The sequence below is a fragment of the Urocampus carinirostris genome, chromosome 10, assembly GCF_059441175.1.
Source record: "Urocampus carinirostris isolate Australia breed hairy pipefish chromosome 10, RoL_Ucar_1.0, whole genome shotgun sequence".
Taxonomy (NCBI): Eukaryota; Metazoa; Chordata; class Actinopteri; order Syngnathiformes; family Syngnathidae; genus Urocampus; species Urocampus carinirostris.
Genome location: NC_142358.1, coordinates 28,677,870 through 28,699,584, shown reverse-complemented (window position 1 = coordinate 28,699,584; position 21,715 = coordinate 28,677,870). Strand labels below are relative to the sequence as shown.

Below are 21,715 nucleotides of genomic sequence, written 5' to 3'. Positions count from 1 at the left end.
ATATTCAGCCTCATGTATTAGCATTCAGTTTATGTAACATTCTTGGATTTCCCTGTATATTACAACCCCCTCTTAAGTGATTTTAATATAAATGCTTCTTTTCAAGTTTATTTAAATTCTCAGGTATCCCCCAGAGTGCATTGTGACATTATTCTAGCGCTGTTATAGTCACAGCAATTTAAAAACCATACTTAAGTGTTGCATTGGTCTGAGTCTGAGTCTCTTACCTGGTGGGCTCATCAAAAAACATGACTGGGGGATTGTTGACCAGTTCAAGGGCAATGGCAAGCCTTTTACACTGCCCACCTGAGAGTGAACTGGTGCGAGTATGACCACAGTCAAGAAGACCCAAGGCGGTTAGTATCTCATTTACCTATCAGAGAAAGAAGGCCATCAGTAGAGATAAACAAGACAAGACTAAGTATTTTTTGTTGTTGTTTTTTTTTTTTTTGCCAACTCGTTACGCTCCAAACTCTTCCAGCCTCAAACCCAGGGGTGGGCTGTCTGGGCGAAAAAATATCAATACTTGTTAAATAATTCCATTTTGTCTTTCAGCTTCCCTTCAATGCTTCTCCCTGGTTGTGCTGCTTACAGATGTACATTTAACCAATCACATTTTAGCCATTAAGTGTTGCTGGTCGCAGAAATCTACCTGGAGCCCTTCCCAAAAAATTCTGAAGGCCATATACTGTAACATCAGTGTTTGATTAAGCTGTTGGTTTAGCCAATCAGATTGTGAGTTAGTGTATATTAGGCTTCTGGAAGGCGTAAGGAAATGTCAGCGATTCAACTGTGATTGGCTGGGGGGCGGTGATCCAACCTCGAACAGCTGTTAAACTTGAAGAGAACGAGCTGCACAAGGAAATATATGGTTGCGTTCATTAAATAGCATTTTGTCAACCCAAAATGGCTGATGAAGGGGAAAAAAGTGGATTTGGTTATAGAATTATTTTCAAAACAGAGTTTTTGAGAAAAGCTTGACATCCTTAATAAAGGTCTTTTGCAAGCAGGGAGGTTTTGTACGCCACTTTCAGAATAGAGGAAAGATTTTGAACCTGAGCCTTAAATGTCAATCATTATGTTCAGGTCGGGCCGGGCTTCCTTCTCACTGACTTTTTTTTTATATTACCCGTCCGTCATTGTTGTTTGTCTCTGTTTATACAGTCCTGTTTGACTAGGGTTTATTTACAAACGAGAGGATTTATGTGTTTAGGATTGCACATGGTGGTCCTTAAATACAATGTGTATTATTTGACCACAAGATGTCGTTTTATGGTGTAGTGCAGGGATCTCCAACATTTTTCAAGCTGAGAGCTACTTCCATTATCTGCACCGCTTATCCTCAGTAGGGTCGCGGGGGTGCCGGAGCCCATCCCAGCTATCTTCTGGCACTGGGCAGGGGACACCTTGAACTGGTTGCCAGCCAATCGCAGGGCACACAGGGACCGACAACTCACTTATTCACACCTCGGCATAATTTAGACCGGCCAATTAACCTGACATGCATGTTTTTGGACTGTGGGAGGAAACCGGAGTGCCAGGAGAAAACTGAGAGCTACTTATTGTAACTAATTAGCGCGATTAGCTATCCGTGTGATATGCATTTCTAAAATAACATGTTATGATGTTATTATCAAGTTGTCATTATAAGAGGCTAAAACATGCTTTGTCAACTACTTAACATTATGCCATTTAGAAATACAATTTCTTTGAAAATCACAATAAAGCATGATATAATTTCAGAAACAGGTGGTCTTAGGGGGCCACCTGCTGCCCGCGGGCTGCACAATGGAGACCCCTAGTCTAGTGCAACCAAAAACAAGTGCTAAAATGCACAAGGGAGAATACAAACTGCAGAGACTCAAAATGACCAAAACATTCCATTTTACTCTTCATTTTTTTTGCACAGCCTTTTTCAGGTTTTTTTGGTACCCATAGCAGCAAAATGGTTGACATTTGTCAGCTTCCTTTAAGTAAAGCTCATGAAATATGAATACTCATTTCTCTACATACAAGTATTTGAAGGGACATCGTTTTTTATTTAGCGCCTCCTAGTGATAAAAACGGATCGTATAGTTAAAAAAAAAAGCAATGTTGATTTTAAAAGGTAAGCAAAAATACATGAGGTATGAAATAAACATGCATTTAAAAAAAATACTTTTAGGTCAAGTATTTGATTGTGGATGATGGACCCTTGTGGGGGAAGCAGGGACTGGAGGCAAAGGTGCTCAAAACAAGGACGGTATTTATTAACAAAATTCAGGACCGAAGTACCAAACAAACAAGTGGGCACAAAGCAACCAACAAAAAAACTAGAAACAAAACCAAACTTGACAAAATTCAAACTAGAAACAACGACCAGAAACGGAAAATGCAATGTTCAAAGTAACAAAGAAGCCAGAAAACAAAACATAAAACCGATGTGGTGGTGGCGGAAACAAAAAAAAAACATTCGCATTCAATATGACTCTGCAATATCTGCTGAATAAAAACGTCCTTTTAAAGAGTAGAGCATAATTGGACATACCTGTGCCCAATTCAAAACACCAGTTGGGGCCCTCTGGTGGTGGGAGGTATGCCAAACCCTAACAATAAGACTCACACAGAGGAAGCTGACATGATTGTCCGCTAATTTGCTTTTAAGGGTACCCCCAAAAGGCAAAAACTATCGGTTTGCAGCACCTGTTTTCAATTGTGCTACATAATGCAGCGACATCTAGTGGTCAAATATTACAGCGTTCCTTTGAAAAATGCTTGCTTAAATGATAGATGTTGTATTTTTGCTTATTATTTAAATTAATATAAATCTTTTTCTATGATTTTCAGGGTGGGAGGTGGGGTTATTATCACCATGAGGCAGTTAATATTAATACACAATGTCCTTAACATTATTCAAATATTTATATATTTATTAGGAAATCAACAATAATTTTGGGCTACAAATTCAAAAACCTTCTATCACCATTTGTTGGTGATATAAAGGAGTGGAGAGGTGTTGTGAAAGGATAGTGGGATTGTGGACGCGTTCTTAAGGATGGGCTGGGCACCCGTATGATGCGGCAGGGGTAAACCAGTGAAAGCTGTCGGGCCCTGCTTTTGAACAAAAGAGTGTGTTGTGTCACCCTGACCCGAGTGACATGGCCGCTTTCTGGTGTCCCATTTCATCAGGAGGGATGAAAGCATGACCAACTTGGGTGACGAGGTGCTTAACTTGTTTGGGTGTTTGGGCAATTGGGTTGGCCATGGTCCAAAAATTTTTGTGTGTGTTTTTTTTGCTGTTTTTTTTTCTCTTTTACTTTCCTTGTTATTGTATCAGTTTGTCTTGCTGTCGGTCACCCCTCTTGATGGATATGACCAAGGTAGATAGACAGACAGACAGACAGACAGACAGACAGACAGACAGACAGACAGACAGACAGATAGATAGATAGATAGATAGATAGATAGATAGATAGATAGATAGATAGATAGATAGATAGAACAAATTCAAAATGCTTTATCGAACGTACCAATTTTTTCTTCACAGCCATTGACTCATTAAGCTTCAAGTTGGCTGACACCTGCAAAATTGTTAGAATATATACAGTGACTATGAACAAGAATAATAAATTAAAAAAAAAAAAAGATAGTTATTGCTGCTTATTACCATCATGGCTTCTCGTGCAGTAATATGTGGCAGCAGCATGTCTTTCTGCATTATATAGCATGACATTTTTCTGAATGACCTCAGATCCCGGGGTCTTCCGTTTACAAGTATCCGACCCTTCATTCCCGTTTCCCTAATCGGAGTAGAAGATTCGTTTATTTTGGGAAGAAAAGACTGAAGTGATAGAATTTGCATAACAGTGCAGTATTTTAGCTACCACATGAGGAAAATTTGGCTTTTTTTTAACTTAGCTTACCTGTACCCTGCCAAAATGTTCATTAAAGTAGACTTCCCAGCACCCGAAGGACCCATGATTCCTACAAGCTCCTTGCTGCAGAATTTCCCAGACAGGCATTTCAATAAAGTTTTGAATCCTAAAAATAAAACACAATTATAAAGTGAACCTTTATGCGATCAAGTCAAGTCAAGTCAAGTCAAATTTATTTATATTGCCCTTAATCCCAAACATGTCTCAAAGGCCTACACGGGTTACAATTACACCATCACCTGTGTCAGAACACGAACAGACGGTGGACCCAGACGCGTAACGTTTTCACACAAGCTTTATCTTACGGGAACGGGGCAGTCACGTGCGGGAACACAAACTCGATCGCTGGGCAGAAGAGATCGAAACGGGACAGGACCGACGGGATCGATACCAGATACAGGATACACGAGCAGATACCGGACAGGGCGGGATAGAGGGGATCAATACTGGATACACGAGCAAGATGCCTGACAGGACGGGACAGTCGGGATCAATACTGGATACTGGTTACATGAGCAGGATACCGGACAGGACAAGACAGACGGGAACGATACAGCAGACTGGATACTGGAGCAAGATACTGGACAGGACCGGACAGACAGGATCGATCCCGAATACTGGATACACGAGCAATATACCGTACAGGGCAGGACAGACAGAATCGATACCGGATACTGGAGCAAGATACCGTACAGGACGGGACGGACGGGATCGACACTGGATACTGGAGACTGGAGAAAGATAACAGACAGGTCGAGACAAGCGGGATCGATACCGGAGACTGGAGACTGAAACAAGATACCGGACAGGACGAGACAGACGGGATCGATACCCGATACTGGAGACTGGAGCAAGATACCGGACAGGACGAGACAGGCGGGATCGATACCGGATACTGGTTACATGAGCAGGATAGCGGACAGGACAAGACAGACGGGATTGATACCGGATACTGGAGACTGGAGCAAGATACCGGACAAGATGAGACAGGCGGATCGATACCGTCCGGATACTGAAGACTGAAGCAAGATACCGGACAAGATGAGACAGGCGGATCGATACCAGCCGGATACTGGAGACTCGAGAAAGATACCGGACAGGACGAGACAGCCGGGATCGATATCGGATACTGGATATATGAGCAGGATACCGGACAGAGTCAAAATACAAGTCTTGCAAGTGCAGAGGTTTGTTGACGGACTGACAAGGAGTGCATGAGAGCACTGAGTTTAAATAGGAGGGAAGCCAATCAGGCAACGAGCAGCAGCTGGCGCCAAACGGGCGGGCCCAGGTGAGGGCAATGGGCAACCGTGACAACCTGATCTTAAACCAACATGCGAGAAAGTAAAATCTCAAAATCTTAGCGTGAGGAACAAAAGAATCAATGTCTCCCTCACTTAGCAGCGCAAAAATGGTTTAATCACGTTCTTTTCCGAAGCTGGATGCATATGAGCAAGATTGACCCTACCTTTTCTGTGCTTTGATTGGTTGTCTTATACACGCATATTTGGTGCTGTGTCACTAGTAGGAAGGGGGGCTTATACAGGGACAACAAACCAACAGGAAACTAATGGGGCAAACAGCATGCAGCCACAGAATTTACGGAAAAAGTGTGATGAATTTTGACAATTTTATTCATAAAATTATTTCTGTAATGCACCATGACTGGAAAAAAAAATAAAACATAAAGGCGGCTGAAGAAAGAAGCAACCTGGAAGCGTCAAGAGAGCTATAAAGATAACAACAATGTCAGATAATTAAAAAAAGATACATCAACGGAAAATGTTTGAACAGTGGATCAAAATGTGAACAGTACCCAGTAATGGGGAATATCTTCAAGTGGTTTGAATGTTATAATGTTATGATTTGGTCCCCACCAATGCCAACACTAAACTTACGCCCTTGATTAGATTCACAACTCTTATAAACTAGTTCAGTTTGTCTATACATATATAATTTTTGTCATGATTTGCCAATTGCCCTCACCTGTGCTCACTCGGTCAGCCCCAGCTGCCACTCGTTCCTAATTAGTTTTCCTCCTATTCAAGCACGTCATTCTCGTTCACTCCTTATCAGTCTGTCAGCGAACATCACCAATGCAAGGCAAGCACTTTTTGACTCTGGCTCCCGTCTGTCCCGTCCCGCTTCCTGCTCGTCTGACCACACTCTGTTCTCCCGTCCCGTCTTACCGACTTGCTTCCGATCCCCGACCACGCTCCGTTTGCAAAGGCTTCCTGCTCCACCCGCCCAGCGCGCACCGGATCGCTGTTGTTTTTTCCTCTCGCCTTGACTTCCCTGATCCCTCAATAAAGCATTGTGTGAAACGTTACGCATTTGGGTCCTCTACTTGTTCTAGTCGTGACGGTTTTAAGTAAAAGTTAAATATTGTGTGCAGTATTAAGTTAAATTCTTGCTTGTGATTTGAATGTAGAAAAAAAATCCCCACCTCTTTTTTCCTAATAATTGGATCACAACCAGTCTAGTCTTGCCCAAAGTCCGCAGGGTTTTGCTTTCTCTTTGAGTTTCCAAATGAAACCATAATGAATCGAGTTCAATGAAACCATCGCCTTGAGCTTAATAACTAGATTCAAAAGACGAACATTTTTAATGTTGCTTTTGTGATGCAAATCAGGTGATGGCCATTTCATAATGGCGTATGATGGTGATTCAAGGACAAATGAGGTGAAATCGAAAATGTGGAGTGGGATTAACTTTGAAAGGAAGGAAACAGAGATTCCTATATTTCCACTGAAGTGGTGAGGTTCAGCAGCAAGATGGTTACGCGAAAGTGTGAGATTTGCATTGAAAAATCAACCTAAATATTTGTGGCGTTTGTGTGTCAGAAACACACAATAATCCGTCTTCTCCTGCTGAATTTCACCAAAATAAATCTTTTTTTAGTTTGGATCAATCGCGGTGGATGGATGCTTGGAGCTGTTATTTCCTTTCCAGTCCAAATTACCAGATTCTTTTGTCAATGAAAGATTAACAGTAAGAGATAAACATTCCACAACAGATAACCAGGGCCATTGCTAGCCCTTTGGGTTCCCTAAGCACAAATATTTTACGGTGCCCCCCGTAGATCCTGTGCTGTTAAAATAATAGTTTACATTGACAAAAAATGATTTCATACTCACCTTATCGGTCCAAAACCTTTACTGACAGTCGGACAATGACAGTAAAAGCATGCCTCCTAGTGACACTTTTCTCTATCTGCCCAACACTATCATCCACTATCTGAGTTTGAGGGCTTTGTTTGAAAATATGTGATTACCAAACTGTTTTGTTTTGTTATTTTTACATTTTTTGGTTTTATTCTGGTGTTTTACTTTGTGATCAAACCTCAATCAAACTCAGTTTTGTTCCTGGTGCTTTTTTTTTATTTTTATTTTTTTATACGATCACTTGTTTTGGTATTAAAGGCATCTAAAAGGCCAGTGCGCCGGAGCGGTCACATCCAATAGGCCAGTGAGCCTTATGAGCCAACAAAAATTAACCAAGGAGAGTGCGCCCTTTAAAACAGTGCGCCAAATGGGTGTGGAAATAGGGTTCAGTAATGAGCTTTTTTTATGTATTTAACATTGGAGATCGGCAAGCGTATTTGAGCTTCATCTCCGCTCCAGACTCTTGTTGCCGTTATGAGGCCATGTTCGCAGAGGGGTTCACAAATGAGGCATAATCGAAAATACCACTGGGATGGGAGAGGGGCACCATGAGACTGGGGCACAAAGCAGATTCACCCATTTTGGGGGGAATTTTGGTTTATGCTGCTTTTGTATCATTTAAGCATATTAGCACATATTATTAACACTTTTAATACTTTACACTTTTTTTTCACGACCTGATTTCTTTCAGTGCCCTCCTGGGCACTTAATGCCCTATGCAGTGCGTGTTACGCACATTTGGGAGGTAGAGCATTGTCTTGGGATCAAGGGATCCCAGTTCGAATCCCGGCTTGTCCGTGTTACATGTCGAAGTGTCCTTGGGTAAGACACTGAACCCCTAATACCGCCAATGAGCAGGTTAGCGTCTTACATGGCTGCAATACAAGGCCACTTTTGGGAAATGTGAAGCACACTGTAAAGCGCTTTGGGAAGTCATTGGCTTAAAAAACGCTATATAAATGCAGATCATTTCATTTCATTTCATTTGTGGGGTTTGTCAATCTGGGTATTGCCAGGTCAGCGAAGAATGACTATAATTATGACTACGAATGTATCTGTTATCGATGAGTTTGTCAGTTACAGTGACAATTCTATAGATGATGAGGAACTGCTTCTTTACCTCTCCGTCGACAGCACGATCCCTCTCGAATGGTGTAGGAGATATTAATAAACTCCAGATCCACTGATGAGCGTTTGGGTAGATGAGTGAAGCGCTGCGCTTCTGTGATCTGGTTTTCAACCTTCTTTAGCTTCAACACGGAAGTCTCCTGCTGCTGTGTACCTCCGTTGCAAATGACGTGGCCCTCCATCGGTATACTCACAGAGTCGGGTTCCAATCCTTTGTTATCCATGCTTGTTCTTTAAAGGACAGGAGAAAATAGAGAGAAACAGTGAGAGATATATCATATTTGTTACATCAACTTGGACCTTTTGAAATGGGTGCATATTATGTATATACCATTGTACAACTACAAAATCATGATTACAATATATTCAAACATTATGCAACTGTAAGTTCAATGGAGTACTTAGACATCAAACGTCAGGAAGACCAATGAAAAAAAATAAACAATTAAGACGCCAATCCATATATCATTGTAACAACCAGGATGGAATCAGGACCCAAATGCGTAGCGTTTAACCACAAGTTTATTGATAGAAAGGGGAAGGGCAGCGCCCGCGATCCGGTGCTCGTTGGACGCAGGAAGCAAGCCGCTCCAAGCGGGAGATGGCGGTGTCAGGGACGGGGGAAAAAACAGGTCGATAGCCGGAACAGGAGAGGAAAAGCTTGGTCGAGAGCAAAAACAGGTCGGAGACAAACGGGGAGACCAGGAAGGGACGGGTGGAAAAACGGGTGCAAAAACGGGACAGGCAGGAGTCAGGGTCAAAAAACTTGCCTTGTAACAACAAAGGTTTGCAGACGGACTGACAACCGGAGAGAGACAGAACTGGGCTTATAAAAGGACAGGGAACCAATCAGGTAGCCTGCAGCGGCTGGCGCCAAATGAGCAGGCACAGGTGATGCTAATCCGTAATTATGACAATTATATTGCTTTTAGTGGGAGAGGCATAGTTGTTGTCAGGTAGAAATTGTCTTCACCAAAATAATTTATTCGAAAAGGGACAGTGGGCATTATTCAGAGCCTCCGATTGGTAGAAAAAAACATCATTCCTAAGTTAGTAAAGAAGACACTGAAGATAAGGAGGGAAGACATCAATGGATTTTGAATTAGAAAGAAGAGGAGACAGCGCAAACCTTCGATAAGAAATTCCAACCTCTTCTTTTTCCATTTCCAAACATTTTTTAAAAACTCAAGAGAGCCACCCGGGGTTAAAGACACACATGCGACCCACAGGATGCTGACCCCAGCTTTAATCCATTTATTGTCATTTTTTATGGACCAGAATGCACAAAATTACTTTGTAAAAAGCAAAAAAACATAGTGAAAAAGAAAATAATACACAAGATGGGGGGGGGGGGGGGGTGATTTGACGATAAAAGGAAAAGAAAAAAAAAACATTTGAAAAAAACGAGTTTGGGGGGGTCTTTTTAATTAGTATATTACCATTAATCATGTGACATAATTATTGGTATATTACTACCTCAGGGGGAACTCGGGGCCTAATGAACAAACTTGGGACTCTAGTATTTGAGGGCAATATAGACAGACACTCATTGTCAAATTGTTGAATGTTATGCCCACCTGAAATGCCCTTAAGAAAGTCCTTACCACCTTGTTTCTTTTCAGTAAGACTTTATAATCATTCCAGCCTTGCTGTTTTATGAACTGTGTTTTTGTTACCAGTTTTTTCCATTCCCCTTCTTTATGAAGCGTACTTTGTTGCTTCCTTATCCCCATTAAAGGCTGTAAAATCTGACAGTGTTTACGTATTTGGATCTTCTTCGCATAACATAAGAAACAATGATGTTACATTTTGCACAAAATGAATAGATCATTTTGAAAGATTTATTATTGTACTTAATTATACAAGCATACATTGTTTTTCGCTAATGTGAACTTTTAACTCATTTAAACTGCTCGATACAAATGCATTTTGACTAATGATAACAGGAAAAGAATCTTCTTGATCAGTGAGGAGCATTAAAGGTAAGATATAAATGTTTAATGCTTGTACATTTTAAACCAGAATAACATTTTCGAGAAGTTGATTGGTTGATGGGTTGGATCTCTTAACCAATAGGGTTTTAGGTGTACCATTTCCTGTGGTGTGTCTTGGGTAAGTACAGCCTGGTGTTGCCCATCCCTCTCCAGGCTACATGAGTCAAATTGACAATTTTTTTTTTGCTTCACAGTCGAATTTTATGATTATAAGAAGCAGAAATACATACTCAATTCTTGACCCGAAAGCAACTTGCCTTCATACAGTAACAAAACTGTAGTTCCCAAGTTTGAGGTGGTACAGTAATTTGTCCTCTTTGAGTCAGAAGTCTCTTCTAATCTTTTATTGAGGTTCTTAATCCTCTCAAGGCTTAAATTCAACTTTCTTTTCCAGCCTTGATCTATTGAAGTGGGGAGGGGTCATAGTTACCTCCCTGGGAAAAAAAATCTGCAGACTCATGTGTGATACAAAGCCAAGTCAATGTATGGGAAATAAGAACTCATTTGACTCTGCCTCCACTTTATACTTAGATAACCTCATTTGACCGATGGCAGGCAGTGGGAGGTCTAGACCTCATTTTTAGGTAACAAAAGGGTTCTTAGGACGAGAGGGACAGATTTTATGCCAAAATGTCACGGTCCTCTGAGAGGCAGAATCGGCAGAGTAATGAACTTGATGGCCCCGGATCACGCCACATCACTATTACTGTTAGGGAGGGGGGAATAAAACCGATTTGAACCCGAGAAAAAAAAGTACATTTGTAAAGTGTAGAGGAATGAAATCAGATTAAATCTTATACAATGGTACCTCTTAATACGAACATCTCTAAACACAAGAATTTTGGTGCACTGACAAAAATTGACTTCGCTATACAAAGGAAAATCAAGTTCAAAAGCAGTCCCAGAGGCTACCACTAGAGACCGCTCTTGACTGCTTACTGCCGTGTACTTATTTGTGTAGTTTGTGCATACAAACTATCCATCCATCAATTTTCTGCACCACTTGTCCTCAGTAGGGTCACGGGGGGTACTGGAGCCCATCCCAGCTATCTTCTGACAGTGGGCAGGGGACACCTTGACCTAGTTGCCAGCCAGTTGCAGGGCACTCAGGGACGGAAAACTCACTCGCTCATTCACACCTAGGGAAAATTTGAACCGGCCAATTAACCTGACGTGCATGTTTTTGGAATTTGGGAGGAAACCAAAGTGCCTGGAGGAAACCCACGTAGGCACGGGGAGAACACGCAAACTCCACACGGGGAAGCTGCGTGCTAACCACTCAACCATCCTGCCGCAACTACTCCAGGCAAAAAAATAAAAATTGTAATGAAAGAATAATAATAATTGTGTACGGCTGTACCAAAATAACAAAATGGATCTACAAATAACAACACATAATTGCAGTTAAAATTAAAAAATTGAAAACAAAATGGGAGCAAATTCCTCTTAAGCATGTGAAGCTTTAAGTTTGAGCGAAGAGCCCCCACTAACTTTGACATGCATGCTCCATCCATCTCTGTGTGGCGTTATTATCCGCAAACCCACCGCGCCAATTTGAACGCTTGGACCCTCGACACTATCTCATAGATGATGAAGCCCTCGGTCTGTGTCGGTACAGTACCGAGCAACAGGTGTGCTCGAATTAACCCAATTCTCTACAATTATTAGAATACAAGAGTCCCGAATGTAGCAGTCTCCCATGAGTTGTAGCTCCAGGTCATCCATTTCATGGGTAATGGATCTGCTGACTCCACAGGGGTAGCTTGTGAGGGTTGCTACTTAGCTTAACTGTAGCTGGGAGCGGCTTCTCCCCGACACCACCCCAATCGTTTCTGGAAGCCGATAATAATCAATGGCACACCGGCTGGTAATCACAATTTTTTTGCTCTCTTCTGACTTTCTACTGAGACAGATTTAATCTATGAATTTATTTTCAAGTAAACGAGCCTCTAAAAGCTAGCGGTCTCTATGCTTCCCGTTTTTTTGTGACTGACGGCATCCACTAGCCCAGGGGTCGGGAACCTATGGCTCGCGAGCCATATATGGCTCTTTCTACGAGTATCTGTGGCTCAGAGACAGATTTGATTGCATGCAAAATTTCTCCATCTTGTCCAAAACTTGATTCGTCTATCCTGTTATGTTACACGCAAAGCCAAACCGACACTTACTGACAAATGATTACTTCGCAGTATATATATGGCACGTTTTTCACTACAATTTACAGTCAAGGTGTCACACAAAAAATGGGGAAAAAAAAACTCGTTTTAGCTGTACAACGCTAAAGAATCCTTTATATAAAAGTTCACTATGTAATCTGTGTTCGGTGTTCAGATACCTTATGATGAATCCACAGAACTGTAAATACGCCAAAACACCGGAAGAGAACTTAGTCATTTGATTGGGTGAGTGGGAGGGATGGGTGGAGCTATGCAAAAAGTACAAGCACTCCTTCCCATCTCTCGCCAAAGGTAAGCACATACGGCTCCCTATTCTCAGAATGTTGTGACGTTTTTACAAAATAAATGCTTGCATCTGGTTTTGAAACCAATATGTATGATAAAAATGGGTCAAAAGGAGTTTAACCGATCTTGAGTCATTGCAAGAAAGAGACAAGTTTAAAGTGGTCTGTTTGTTGATTTTGGGACAGGGGCTCTGGCATTATTCTCTTTTCATAATTGTTATCAAATCATCAAAAATAAATGTGCTGAAGACTAAGCTTTTGTCTGGGGTGCGGGTTTAGCAATTTAGTAAATTTGTCTCATAATATATGGTGTGGCTCTTTCCCAAAATAAAATTAATATTTTTTGCTTTTATGGCTCTTTGAGTCAAAAAGGTTCCCGACCCCTGCACTAGCCTATCACAGTCGCGCACACCTACAGTCACACCCACCCAACTCAGAGCGCCCTTTCCAATGTCTCCCCGCTGTTTGGTAGAAACACAATGCACGATACATTACAATCAATGACAACTAAGACAATTCGATTCAATAAAAATTTGCGACAGAGTGAACCAGCGATAACAGAAGCAAGGGGTCGCTGCACGTGTCACAAGCCAGAAACGGAGCCAGGACCCAGTAGCGTTCATTTACTCAGTTTTATTGACAAAGAGAGAGAGCAGTGCATGCTTCCACGATCCGATGATCGATGGACACGGGTAGCAGGTGGCTGGAATGCGGAAGTAGCACTTCCGTGTCGGGCGAGAATAACTCGCCAGGACAGGAGAGCAAGGCCGGTATCGATTTCAGAAAAGTGGTCACACAGGAAACAGGGCAAAACAGGTCGGTTGTCGGGATGGCAGAGCAGGGCAGAAACATGTCCAGAAACAGGTTTGCAACAGGTATACGGCAGGAGAAAACAGGGCAGGAAAATGTCGGAAGGTATGGAGCTTGCCTAGCCAGAAGCATAGGTTCGCACACAGTCTGACAGCTTCCTCTTGGAAGCCGGGGATTTAAAAAGAGTCTTTGAACCAATCAGCCCTCAGGGCTGTTGGCGCCAATTGGTCAGTCACAGGTGCCCTGAATCAGCAATCATGACAGCACGTTCATTGAAAGTTAGAATCACTTTGATTTTTAGTACAGTAAGCGCTTTAATATCATCAACAGTCTCTCTATCTCATGTCTTTTGATCCCCAACAATTGCTGCCGATATTAATGATTTTAAATCTTCCCTAATTAGGGATAATAAACCTTACAAACACAAAGTGGCACGACAGTATGTCACTAAAGTGAGTACACCCCTCACAGAGATTTAATCATAATGTCTGATTGAACAGCACTGAAGAAACGTTGCTTTGACACAATGATAGTCTGTGTAGAGCTCATTTAGCAGTAAAAAAATATATTTCCCCTGAAAAAACTCAAAATATAGCCATAAGTAGCTAAACCCCTGGTAACAACAGTTACCTCAAGTAAAAGTTCCCGGAGTTTTGTGTAGCCACCATGATTTTGCAGATATGCTTGATTCCTCCTGGGCATAGATTTTACCACAAATTGCCACTGGAATGCTGTTCCACTCCTCCATGACAACATGACTGAGCTCGGGGATATTCAAGAGCTTGTGCTTCTCTATCTTCCGCTTGAGGATGCCCCAAAGATGTTCTATTGGATTTAGATCTGCAGACATGCTTGGACAGTCCATCCCCTTTAACTTTAGCTCCTTTAGAAAAGCCTTGATCATCTTAGAAGTGTATTTGGGGTCATTGTCAAGCTGGAACATTTCCCTGTGACACAGTTCCTGGAGGGAGGGGATCATTCTCTGGTCCAGTTCTGGTCCCCATTCCAGTTGCACTCATTCAGGCCCAAACCATGACATTCACAACACAATGCTTGACTTTAGGCACGACACAAACATGTTTGTACTCCTCACCTGGTTGCCTCCACACATGCTTCTCACCACCTGAGCCAAATAACGTCATCTTTGTCTCATCAGACCAGAATATATCTTTCTGATTCGTTCCATGACCTTTGTTGACATACTTATTTTTATTGTGTCAAACTGATGTTTCTTCGGTGATGTTCTATTAATCATTATCACAAAATCTCTGCAGAAATGTGCCCAGGTCAATATTTCTACTGCAATTATATTTAAATGACCAAAGCTGAGGACAAGATGTTCATCTAACTATTAAAAAACCCGAATGTAAAAAAGCCTAAGCTTGAATGTTTGCAGTAAATGGATTCCAAAAAGTGATTGGATTTTTTTTGTTAAACAGATATTGCATTCCACCCAAAACATGAACATGATTCTCATAATAGTGTATATTTAACAGTTGGTTGATTGGATCCCTTAACCACTATGGCCGGAGGGGCACTATTTCCTGTGGTGTGTATTGGCCAAGTACGGGCTGGTGGCACCCATCCCATGTTTCGACCCATTCTCAAACCGGGAACTTTTCACATGCGAGGCAAATGTGCTGACCACTGCACTATGGAAACATATTCATCAATAATAAAAACAGTTAAAATCCCTACTCTGGAATGTGAAACTATCAGAAAAAATGATGACCTGGAGTGAACTGTGTTGAGATTTTCTCTGTACAAGTTTAAAACTCTGCTGGCAACAGTTCCTTCAATCTCAAGGTAAACAAACTAAATGTCCAGGATCAAGAACTTCTTCCATCTACATTGCAGTGACGTCTAGTGAGGTTCATGTCTGATAAGGCACAGTCCAATCTCCAAACAAATGAACCGTTTGGACAGCTTAACCATCATTTGATTGGCAATATTTAACATGTTTTGTTCAGAAAAAGCACTTTTCCTGAAACAATATGCAAACTGGTATTGTCTTATATTTACTTAGAAATGAAGTCCAAGCGCTGTTCCTTTTAAATAAAAGCATTGATAACTTGCTTGTCTCCTGCTTTGATTTAAAGTCCAGTTTTACTCTTTCAATGTCAGGACGTAATCCTCCATTTTTTTTAAGATAATGGACAAGCAACGTGACAAAGACGTCCTGATGGATGCACTTGAATTGTTGTTAGCTTGCTAATAGTACTTCTTCTACGGTCATGATAATACTTTCGCCACCTGACTGGAGTTCTCATATCACCCCCCTGTTTTGTTTACTTTATTTACACTTTTACTTCATTTTCAAATTATTGTACAAATGAAAGTCATTTTAATTGTCATGTTGACTTTGTTACAGTTCTAAGTGCAATAACCCGGTTCTATGTGCAATATACTGGTTTTAAGTGCAATGTCCCGGTTAAAGTGCAACATCCTGGGTGCGTATAGTTTTTACTTTAATGTTCTTGAAATTTGTTCTCGAAGAAGTATTTTATTTTTGTACTCTTAGATGTTTTTACATTGTATCGTTTTCTTTATGTACACTTTAACTTCATTTTCAAAATATTTTACAAATGGAAGACATTTTAGTTGGCATGTTGACTTTTTTACAGTTCTATATGCAATATATATGCCGGTTTTGAGTGCCATGTCCTGGTTAAAGTGCACCATCCTGATTGTGTGTAGTTTTTACTTAAGATGTTCTTGACAGTTGTTGTAAAAGAAGTATTTTATTTTTGTACTGTTAGATGTTTTTGCATTGTAATGTTTTCATTATTTACATTTTGAGTTCATTTCCAAAATATTGTGCAAATGGAAGGTATTGTCCTGACTACTGATGTGAAGCGTCTGTGCCCGCTCATTTAGCGCCAACCGCCGCGGGTTCTGATTGGCTCCCTGTCACTATTTGAACTCAGTCCTGTCAGTTCCCTGTTGTCAGTCCGTCTGCGAACCTCTGTGTATACAAGGCAAGACTTTTTCGACCCTGACTCCCGCCTGTCCCGTTTTTGCTCCTGTTTGTCTCCCGCTACGACCTGTTTTGATCCCGACCACGTCTGCTCTCCCGTCCCGACTTACAACCCGTTTTTTATCCCAACCATGTTTTTGCTCTCCTGTCCCGGCTATCGACCTGTTTTTCCGTCCCTGACACCGCCATCGCCCGCTACGGAAAATCCACTTCTGTATTTGGATCACAATCCGGTTGCGAGAGCAACTTGCTTCCCGCGTCCAGCGAGCATTGGATCGCGGGCGCTGCCCTTCCTCTCTCTTTCAATAAAACTGTGAGAAAATGTTACGCGATTGGGTCTACCCTGTGTGCTTGTCGGTTCTATGTGCAATATCTCGGTAGTGCATAGTTTTAATTTTAGATGTCCAATACTTTACATTTGAGGTGAATGCTTTATATTTTTCAATTTATGAAATTTTGCTGTAGTAATAGAATTATTATAAAGGTGATTCTGATTCCAATTCTGAGCACAATAGTGAGACAAGTGATTCTCGGCAGCCGTTTGGTTTAAGTATTTGAATAGTATTTGTGTATAACACATTTTTTTATTCATGCATATTGTGTGGCAGAAAAATAAAACTACAAATTACACCTATATTTGTCACGACCAGAACGTAATTAGGACCCAGATGCGTAACGTTAACCACAAGTTTATTGAGATATAGAGGAAAGGCAGCGCTCGCGATCCGGTGATCGCAGGACGCGGGAAGCAAGCCGCTCACAGAATCGGAACGTGTTCCGAATGCAGAAGTGGATCTTCCGGAGCGGGAGAGCGTAGTGTAGTAGAAGGAAAAACAGGTCGATAGCCGGGACGGGGGAGCAGAACGTGGTCGGGGTCAAAAAACGAGTCGATAGGCGGGACAGGAGACCAAAACGTGGTCGGGTCAAAAAACAGGTCGTAGCCGGAGACAAACGGGAAAATCAGGAACGGACGGGTGAAAAAGCGGGACCGACGGGAGTCAGAGTCAGAATGCTTGCCTTGTTGAAACAGAGGTTCGTTGGTGGACTTACAACAGACGAGTGAGAGGAAGGGGCTTAAGTAGGACGGGGAACCAATCAGGAAGCCAGCAGCAACTGGCGCCAAACGAGCGGGCACAGGTGAAATTAATCAGTCATCATGACAATTTTATTTATCTGACTGAAAATGACATCACAATTGCTAAGGATCAGGCAGAAACCAACCAAATCTGGGATTGGTTGTTCCCTGGGCTAAGTAAATGTGGTTGCGGTTTATTCAGTTTACAATTGCAAAGCCAAGTAAAACGTTGCATGTGATAAAAGGGCTTTAGTCGTCAATTTGGTAACGGGCTTCTGTGAAATTGGCCTGCCATCTTTAAAAAAAAACACAAGACTCCTATTCACCAAATTGTATTTCCATTTTAAGCCAGACAGCTGTTTGATAGATTACACAATACGACGATGCGAGTAAAATGAGGAACGAGAAAACGGTCGCTAACAATATACGCTAACATTTTGTGGTCAACTTTCGTTGCCATTTGAACCTAAAGGTCTGCTTCTCTTTTCTTGAAGAGAAGAACAGGAAGTGTCTGACTGCTAAAGTATTTTGACGGGTTGTTTTTTTACAAAGAGTAACACAAACAATGGTTTTAGTTTGACCTTGATCGAAGGGGAAGTTCATATTTAGCTATATTTCTGTCAAAGGACTTGTGAACTCTGGCCTTGAGATAGTTAAAGGGGCATTGTGTATGATATTGCACCTCCTGGTGGTTAAAAAACAATGTTGATTTGAATATTAAGCATGATACATTACCTATCATATAAATATGCATTTTATTTTAAATACTCGTAGGTTAAAAAATGTGTATTTATTTTACATACCATGAGGCTCACCATGATTGCCGGCCATCTTGTTGCGATGGGTACCCCCAAAAACCAAAACCCTTGTGAAATGATGAGCAAGAAAATGAAAAGAAAATGGTGGTTTTGGTTAAATAGATGAAAAGGCTTTGATGAGCCTCATGTTATGGAAAATAAAGCCACATTTCTTGACCTACAGGTATTTTAAGAACACACACATTTATACAATTGTATGTATTTTAGCTCATTTCCATAGTGCAGTGGTTAACACATTCGCCTTACACGCAAAAGGTCCCCGGTTCAAGACTGGGTGGAAAAATTAGTCGGCCTGGACGGTAATAGGTGCCACCAAGCTGTACTTGCCCAAGACACACCATAGAAAATGGTGCCTTTATGACCTAATACTAGGAATATTCTGTAGCTTACTTCATCTGTTTAAAGCAACAATTCAAATTGATATTTGTTTTAATATACGACATATTTTTACCACTAGGAGGCGACCTTTTTGAGGGTCCTTTTGGTTATTGATTGGCGCAAAGAGCTGCCAGTTTCGTATACATTTCTAGAATAGCAACTTATGTTATTACTATGTCGTTACATTGTTATTACCAGGTGAAAATGGCTATAAGTTAAGTCATCTACTTAAAAACCGTCTTGTCAAATAGAAATCTATTTTGCTCCTGTGCTGTGGAATGCTTTGCCCACTGAGACCCGCGCTGCAACCTCAGTGGAAATGTTTATATCTAGGCTGAAAACACACTTCTATTCTATATCTTATGAATGACCTATATTTTATGTTGACAATATCTGTGTATTATTTGTTATTGCAACATCTATTGCAGCCTGGTCATCCTGGAAGGGGGATTACCTAATGTGCGGTCCCTTTATTTACCTTATGTTGACGTTTTGAGTTTTCCTCGCCCTCATGTAGGTTTTGGATCAGGGGATGGTGTAATAATAGTCTGTAGTTTGCAATAATATGTGTTCTGTGTAGCCCTTTGAGACTCCTTGTGATAAAGGGATATCCAAATAAACATGACTCGACTTGACAATTTTATTTGAAAATCCTAATGACCCATTTTGAAGAATCTGTCTGCAGGCTACTCAGGTGTTCTTGGGAGCCAACCACGTTGAAGACCCCTGAAATACATTGTCCCTTTAATACCAGACCTAGGTATACAGAGCACATCTCCTATGATTTCTTCATAATTGCTGACGAGGCATAAACAGGGAAATACAAATAACCCTTTTTTTCCATTCAAGCTTTAGAAGTTCCATTAACCTTAAAATGTCAGTAAAAACAAGTACGTATTTTTGTTTTGAGGATATGAATGAACTAAAAACACAAAGTGAAAATTTTAGTACCAAATGAATCATGTCAGTTTGAATTTGCCAGTAACATGAAAGGTTTTTCTTTTAATAGGGCAGGGGTGTACAAACAACGATCTGCGGGCTGTATCGGACACGCCAACATATTTAATCCAGCCCATGAGACAAAGCTGAGAGAAGCACAAGAGAAAAATGAGCACCCATCACATCAAACGACGCCCTGCAGTTTTAGATGTCGCCAAAGCTAAGTGCCATCCCCAAAGCTGACTACCATTTATCAACCAGAGAACATGTGAGGAAGTAAAGCATTCCGATGTTATTTGACGTAAAACACAAGTCACGGATGAGCAGTTTACGGCTATACCATTGTCCACATCTGGATTTAAAAATACACAATTAAAAATTATAACCTGGGTGTCTTTGCAGAAATTTAAAAAAACTTTAGCTCTGTTCAATAATAGATATGAAATATAACAGCACATTTCCCAAATTCAACAATTCGATTAAAAAAAAGCAGAAAAACACTCATTAAATCAATAATTTACTCAGGTGTTTTAAACCATGCCAGTCAAATGAAAACGGTAAAAATATTATGTTAAAACATACAATTAAAAAAAAGTAACACTTATAAAAAAAAATGTATTTGTTGTCTATCTTAACCTATTCCTCTTTGTGTGCCCCCGTTAAAACTGTATTTTTCGTTGCGCATCATGGCTAACATTTGAATTGCTCGCTACATTTTTCTGTACTTGCTTTATTTGATTAATTCTATTTCTCCTGATATGAATTTCTTGCACTTTGACATCTCTGAAGTAATTCAATGCAATTCATCTAGTTTAGTGCTTAAAAAGGGAGATATCACTTGAGTATTATTTAAAAGTTTCTATTTATAATTAAATATATTTATTTGTAATTTTTGAGCGTTTCAAAGCAATTGATAATGAAACGTAACTTGTGCAGGTAAATGAAGATGAGACAAAATGGATTGACTGACATCATCTTGTATTCTCATGTATAGCAGAAGTATTAAGATTAAATACATCAATTTCTTCAACTTATAAGGTTTGCTGACCCCTGTTGAAAACACTAGATCGCTTGGGATCTAGATAGCATTGGATACGGAATTCGATGTTATCTCATCATCACACAATTTCTACTCACAGTACAACGTTATACAACGTTGTTTTGGCTGAACTCTTTCCCATGATGCTCCATCACAACGTTGTACGACGTGGCAACATTTGTAAAAAAAATTTGTCATTCACTATTTTAGCAGCCTAACAGTTAGGATTTGTCACTCCCACTGAAGTGACCCGGGTCCGATTTCCGTTGCATCTAATGTTGAGCAAATTAACTATATCAGGTCAGTGCTCAATGATTGCTCAGTTACAGTGTCATATTACAGTAAAACCTTGATGTAACTTGTACCCAATTAAAAAAAATTGTCTGTTTACACGAATAGATACAATGTAAGAAAAAAAATCTGTTTTTTTTCTTTCTGTACGGTCCAATAACAGTCTGCGGCCCGTTGGTTGCCGACCACCACGCTAGTAATCCAAATACTAAGAAGTCACATTCCGATCAAGAATCATGAAATCGGAAACAAAAAACATTTTTCACTTTCTCTACGAAATGGTTTGATTTTTCGTTATGAAATCAGTCCATTTCTTTTTATTCAGGTTTCCTATTTAGAAATAAAAAATGAGCTTACGCTTTTTTGTCTCCACGTACAAAGTCCCACTTAAGCGTTCTTCAGTGTTGGCTATCCAGTTGGAAGTTTCTCACACCATCTCTGCTTTCCGGGCCCACGGCGCATCAGTACAGGAGGGGCGTGGGCGGAAGGGGGTCGGCTCAGGGTTGACGGGGTAGGTGCATAAATGGATGGAGGAGGGGCTCTTCTGACATACCTGAGTCACATGAGGGATTAAACTACGCCTCTTGCAAATGGCACTTCATGCCGGTCTTATCTTGAGCAATTGTGATAAATGCCGACTTGAATTTGCATAACATGTCTTTTTACTACATATATACAGGGTTGGGTAGGGTTACTTTAACTTGATACCTTTCAATTACTTTTGGAT

The 21,715-nt window shown here is 40.8% G+C and overlaps 1 protein-coding gene across 2 annotated transcripts in view; it reads right to left on the bottom strand.

Annotated features, from left to right (window-relative positions):
• LOC148358604 (ATP-binding cassette subfamily G member 4-like) overlaps positions 1–21,435 on the bottom strand; it is a 35,860-nt gene extending 14,425 nt beyond the window's left edge. For both annotated transcript variants that reach the window (XM_088345105.1, XM_088345106.1), the window contains exons 1-6: positions 21,346–21,435; positions 8,199–8,437; positions 3,903–4,020; positions 3,647–3,779; positions 3,510–3,560; positions 228–373 (exon numbers count right to left, since the gene is read on the bottom strand). In XM_088345105.1, coding sequence (XP_088201231.1) covers positions 228–373; positions 3,510–3,560; positions 3,647–3,779; positions 3,903–4,020; positions 8,199–8,430 — 680 coding nt within the window. In that variant the 5' untranslated portion in view covers positions 8,431–8,437; positions 21,346–21,435. The remainder of the gene's footprint in view (positions 1–227; positions 374–3,509; positions 3,561–3,646; positions 3,780–3,902; positions 4,021–8,198; positions 8,438–21,345) is intronic.
• Positions 21,436–21,715: the final 280 nt, after the last annotated feature.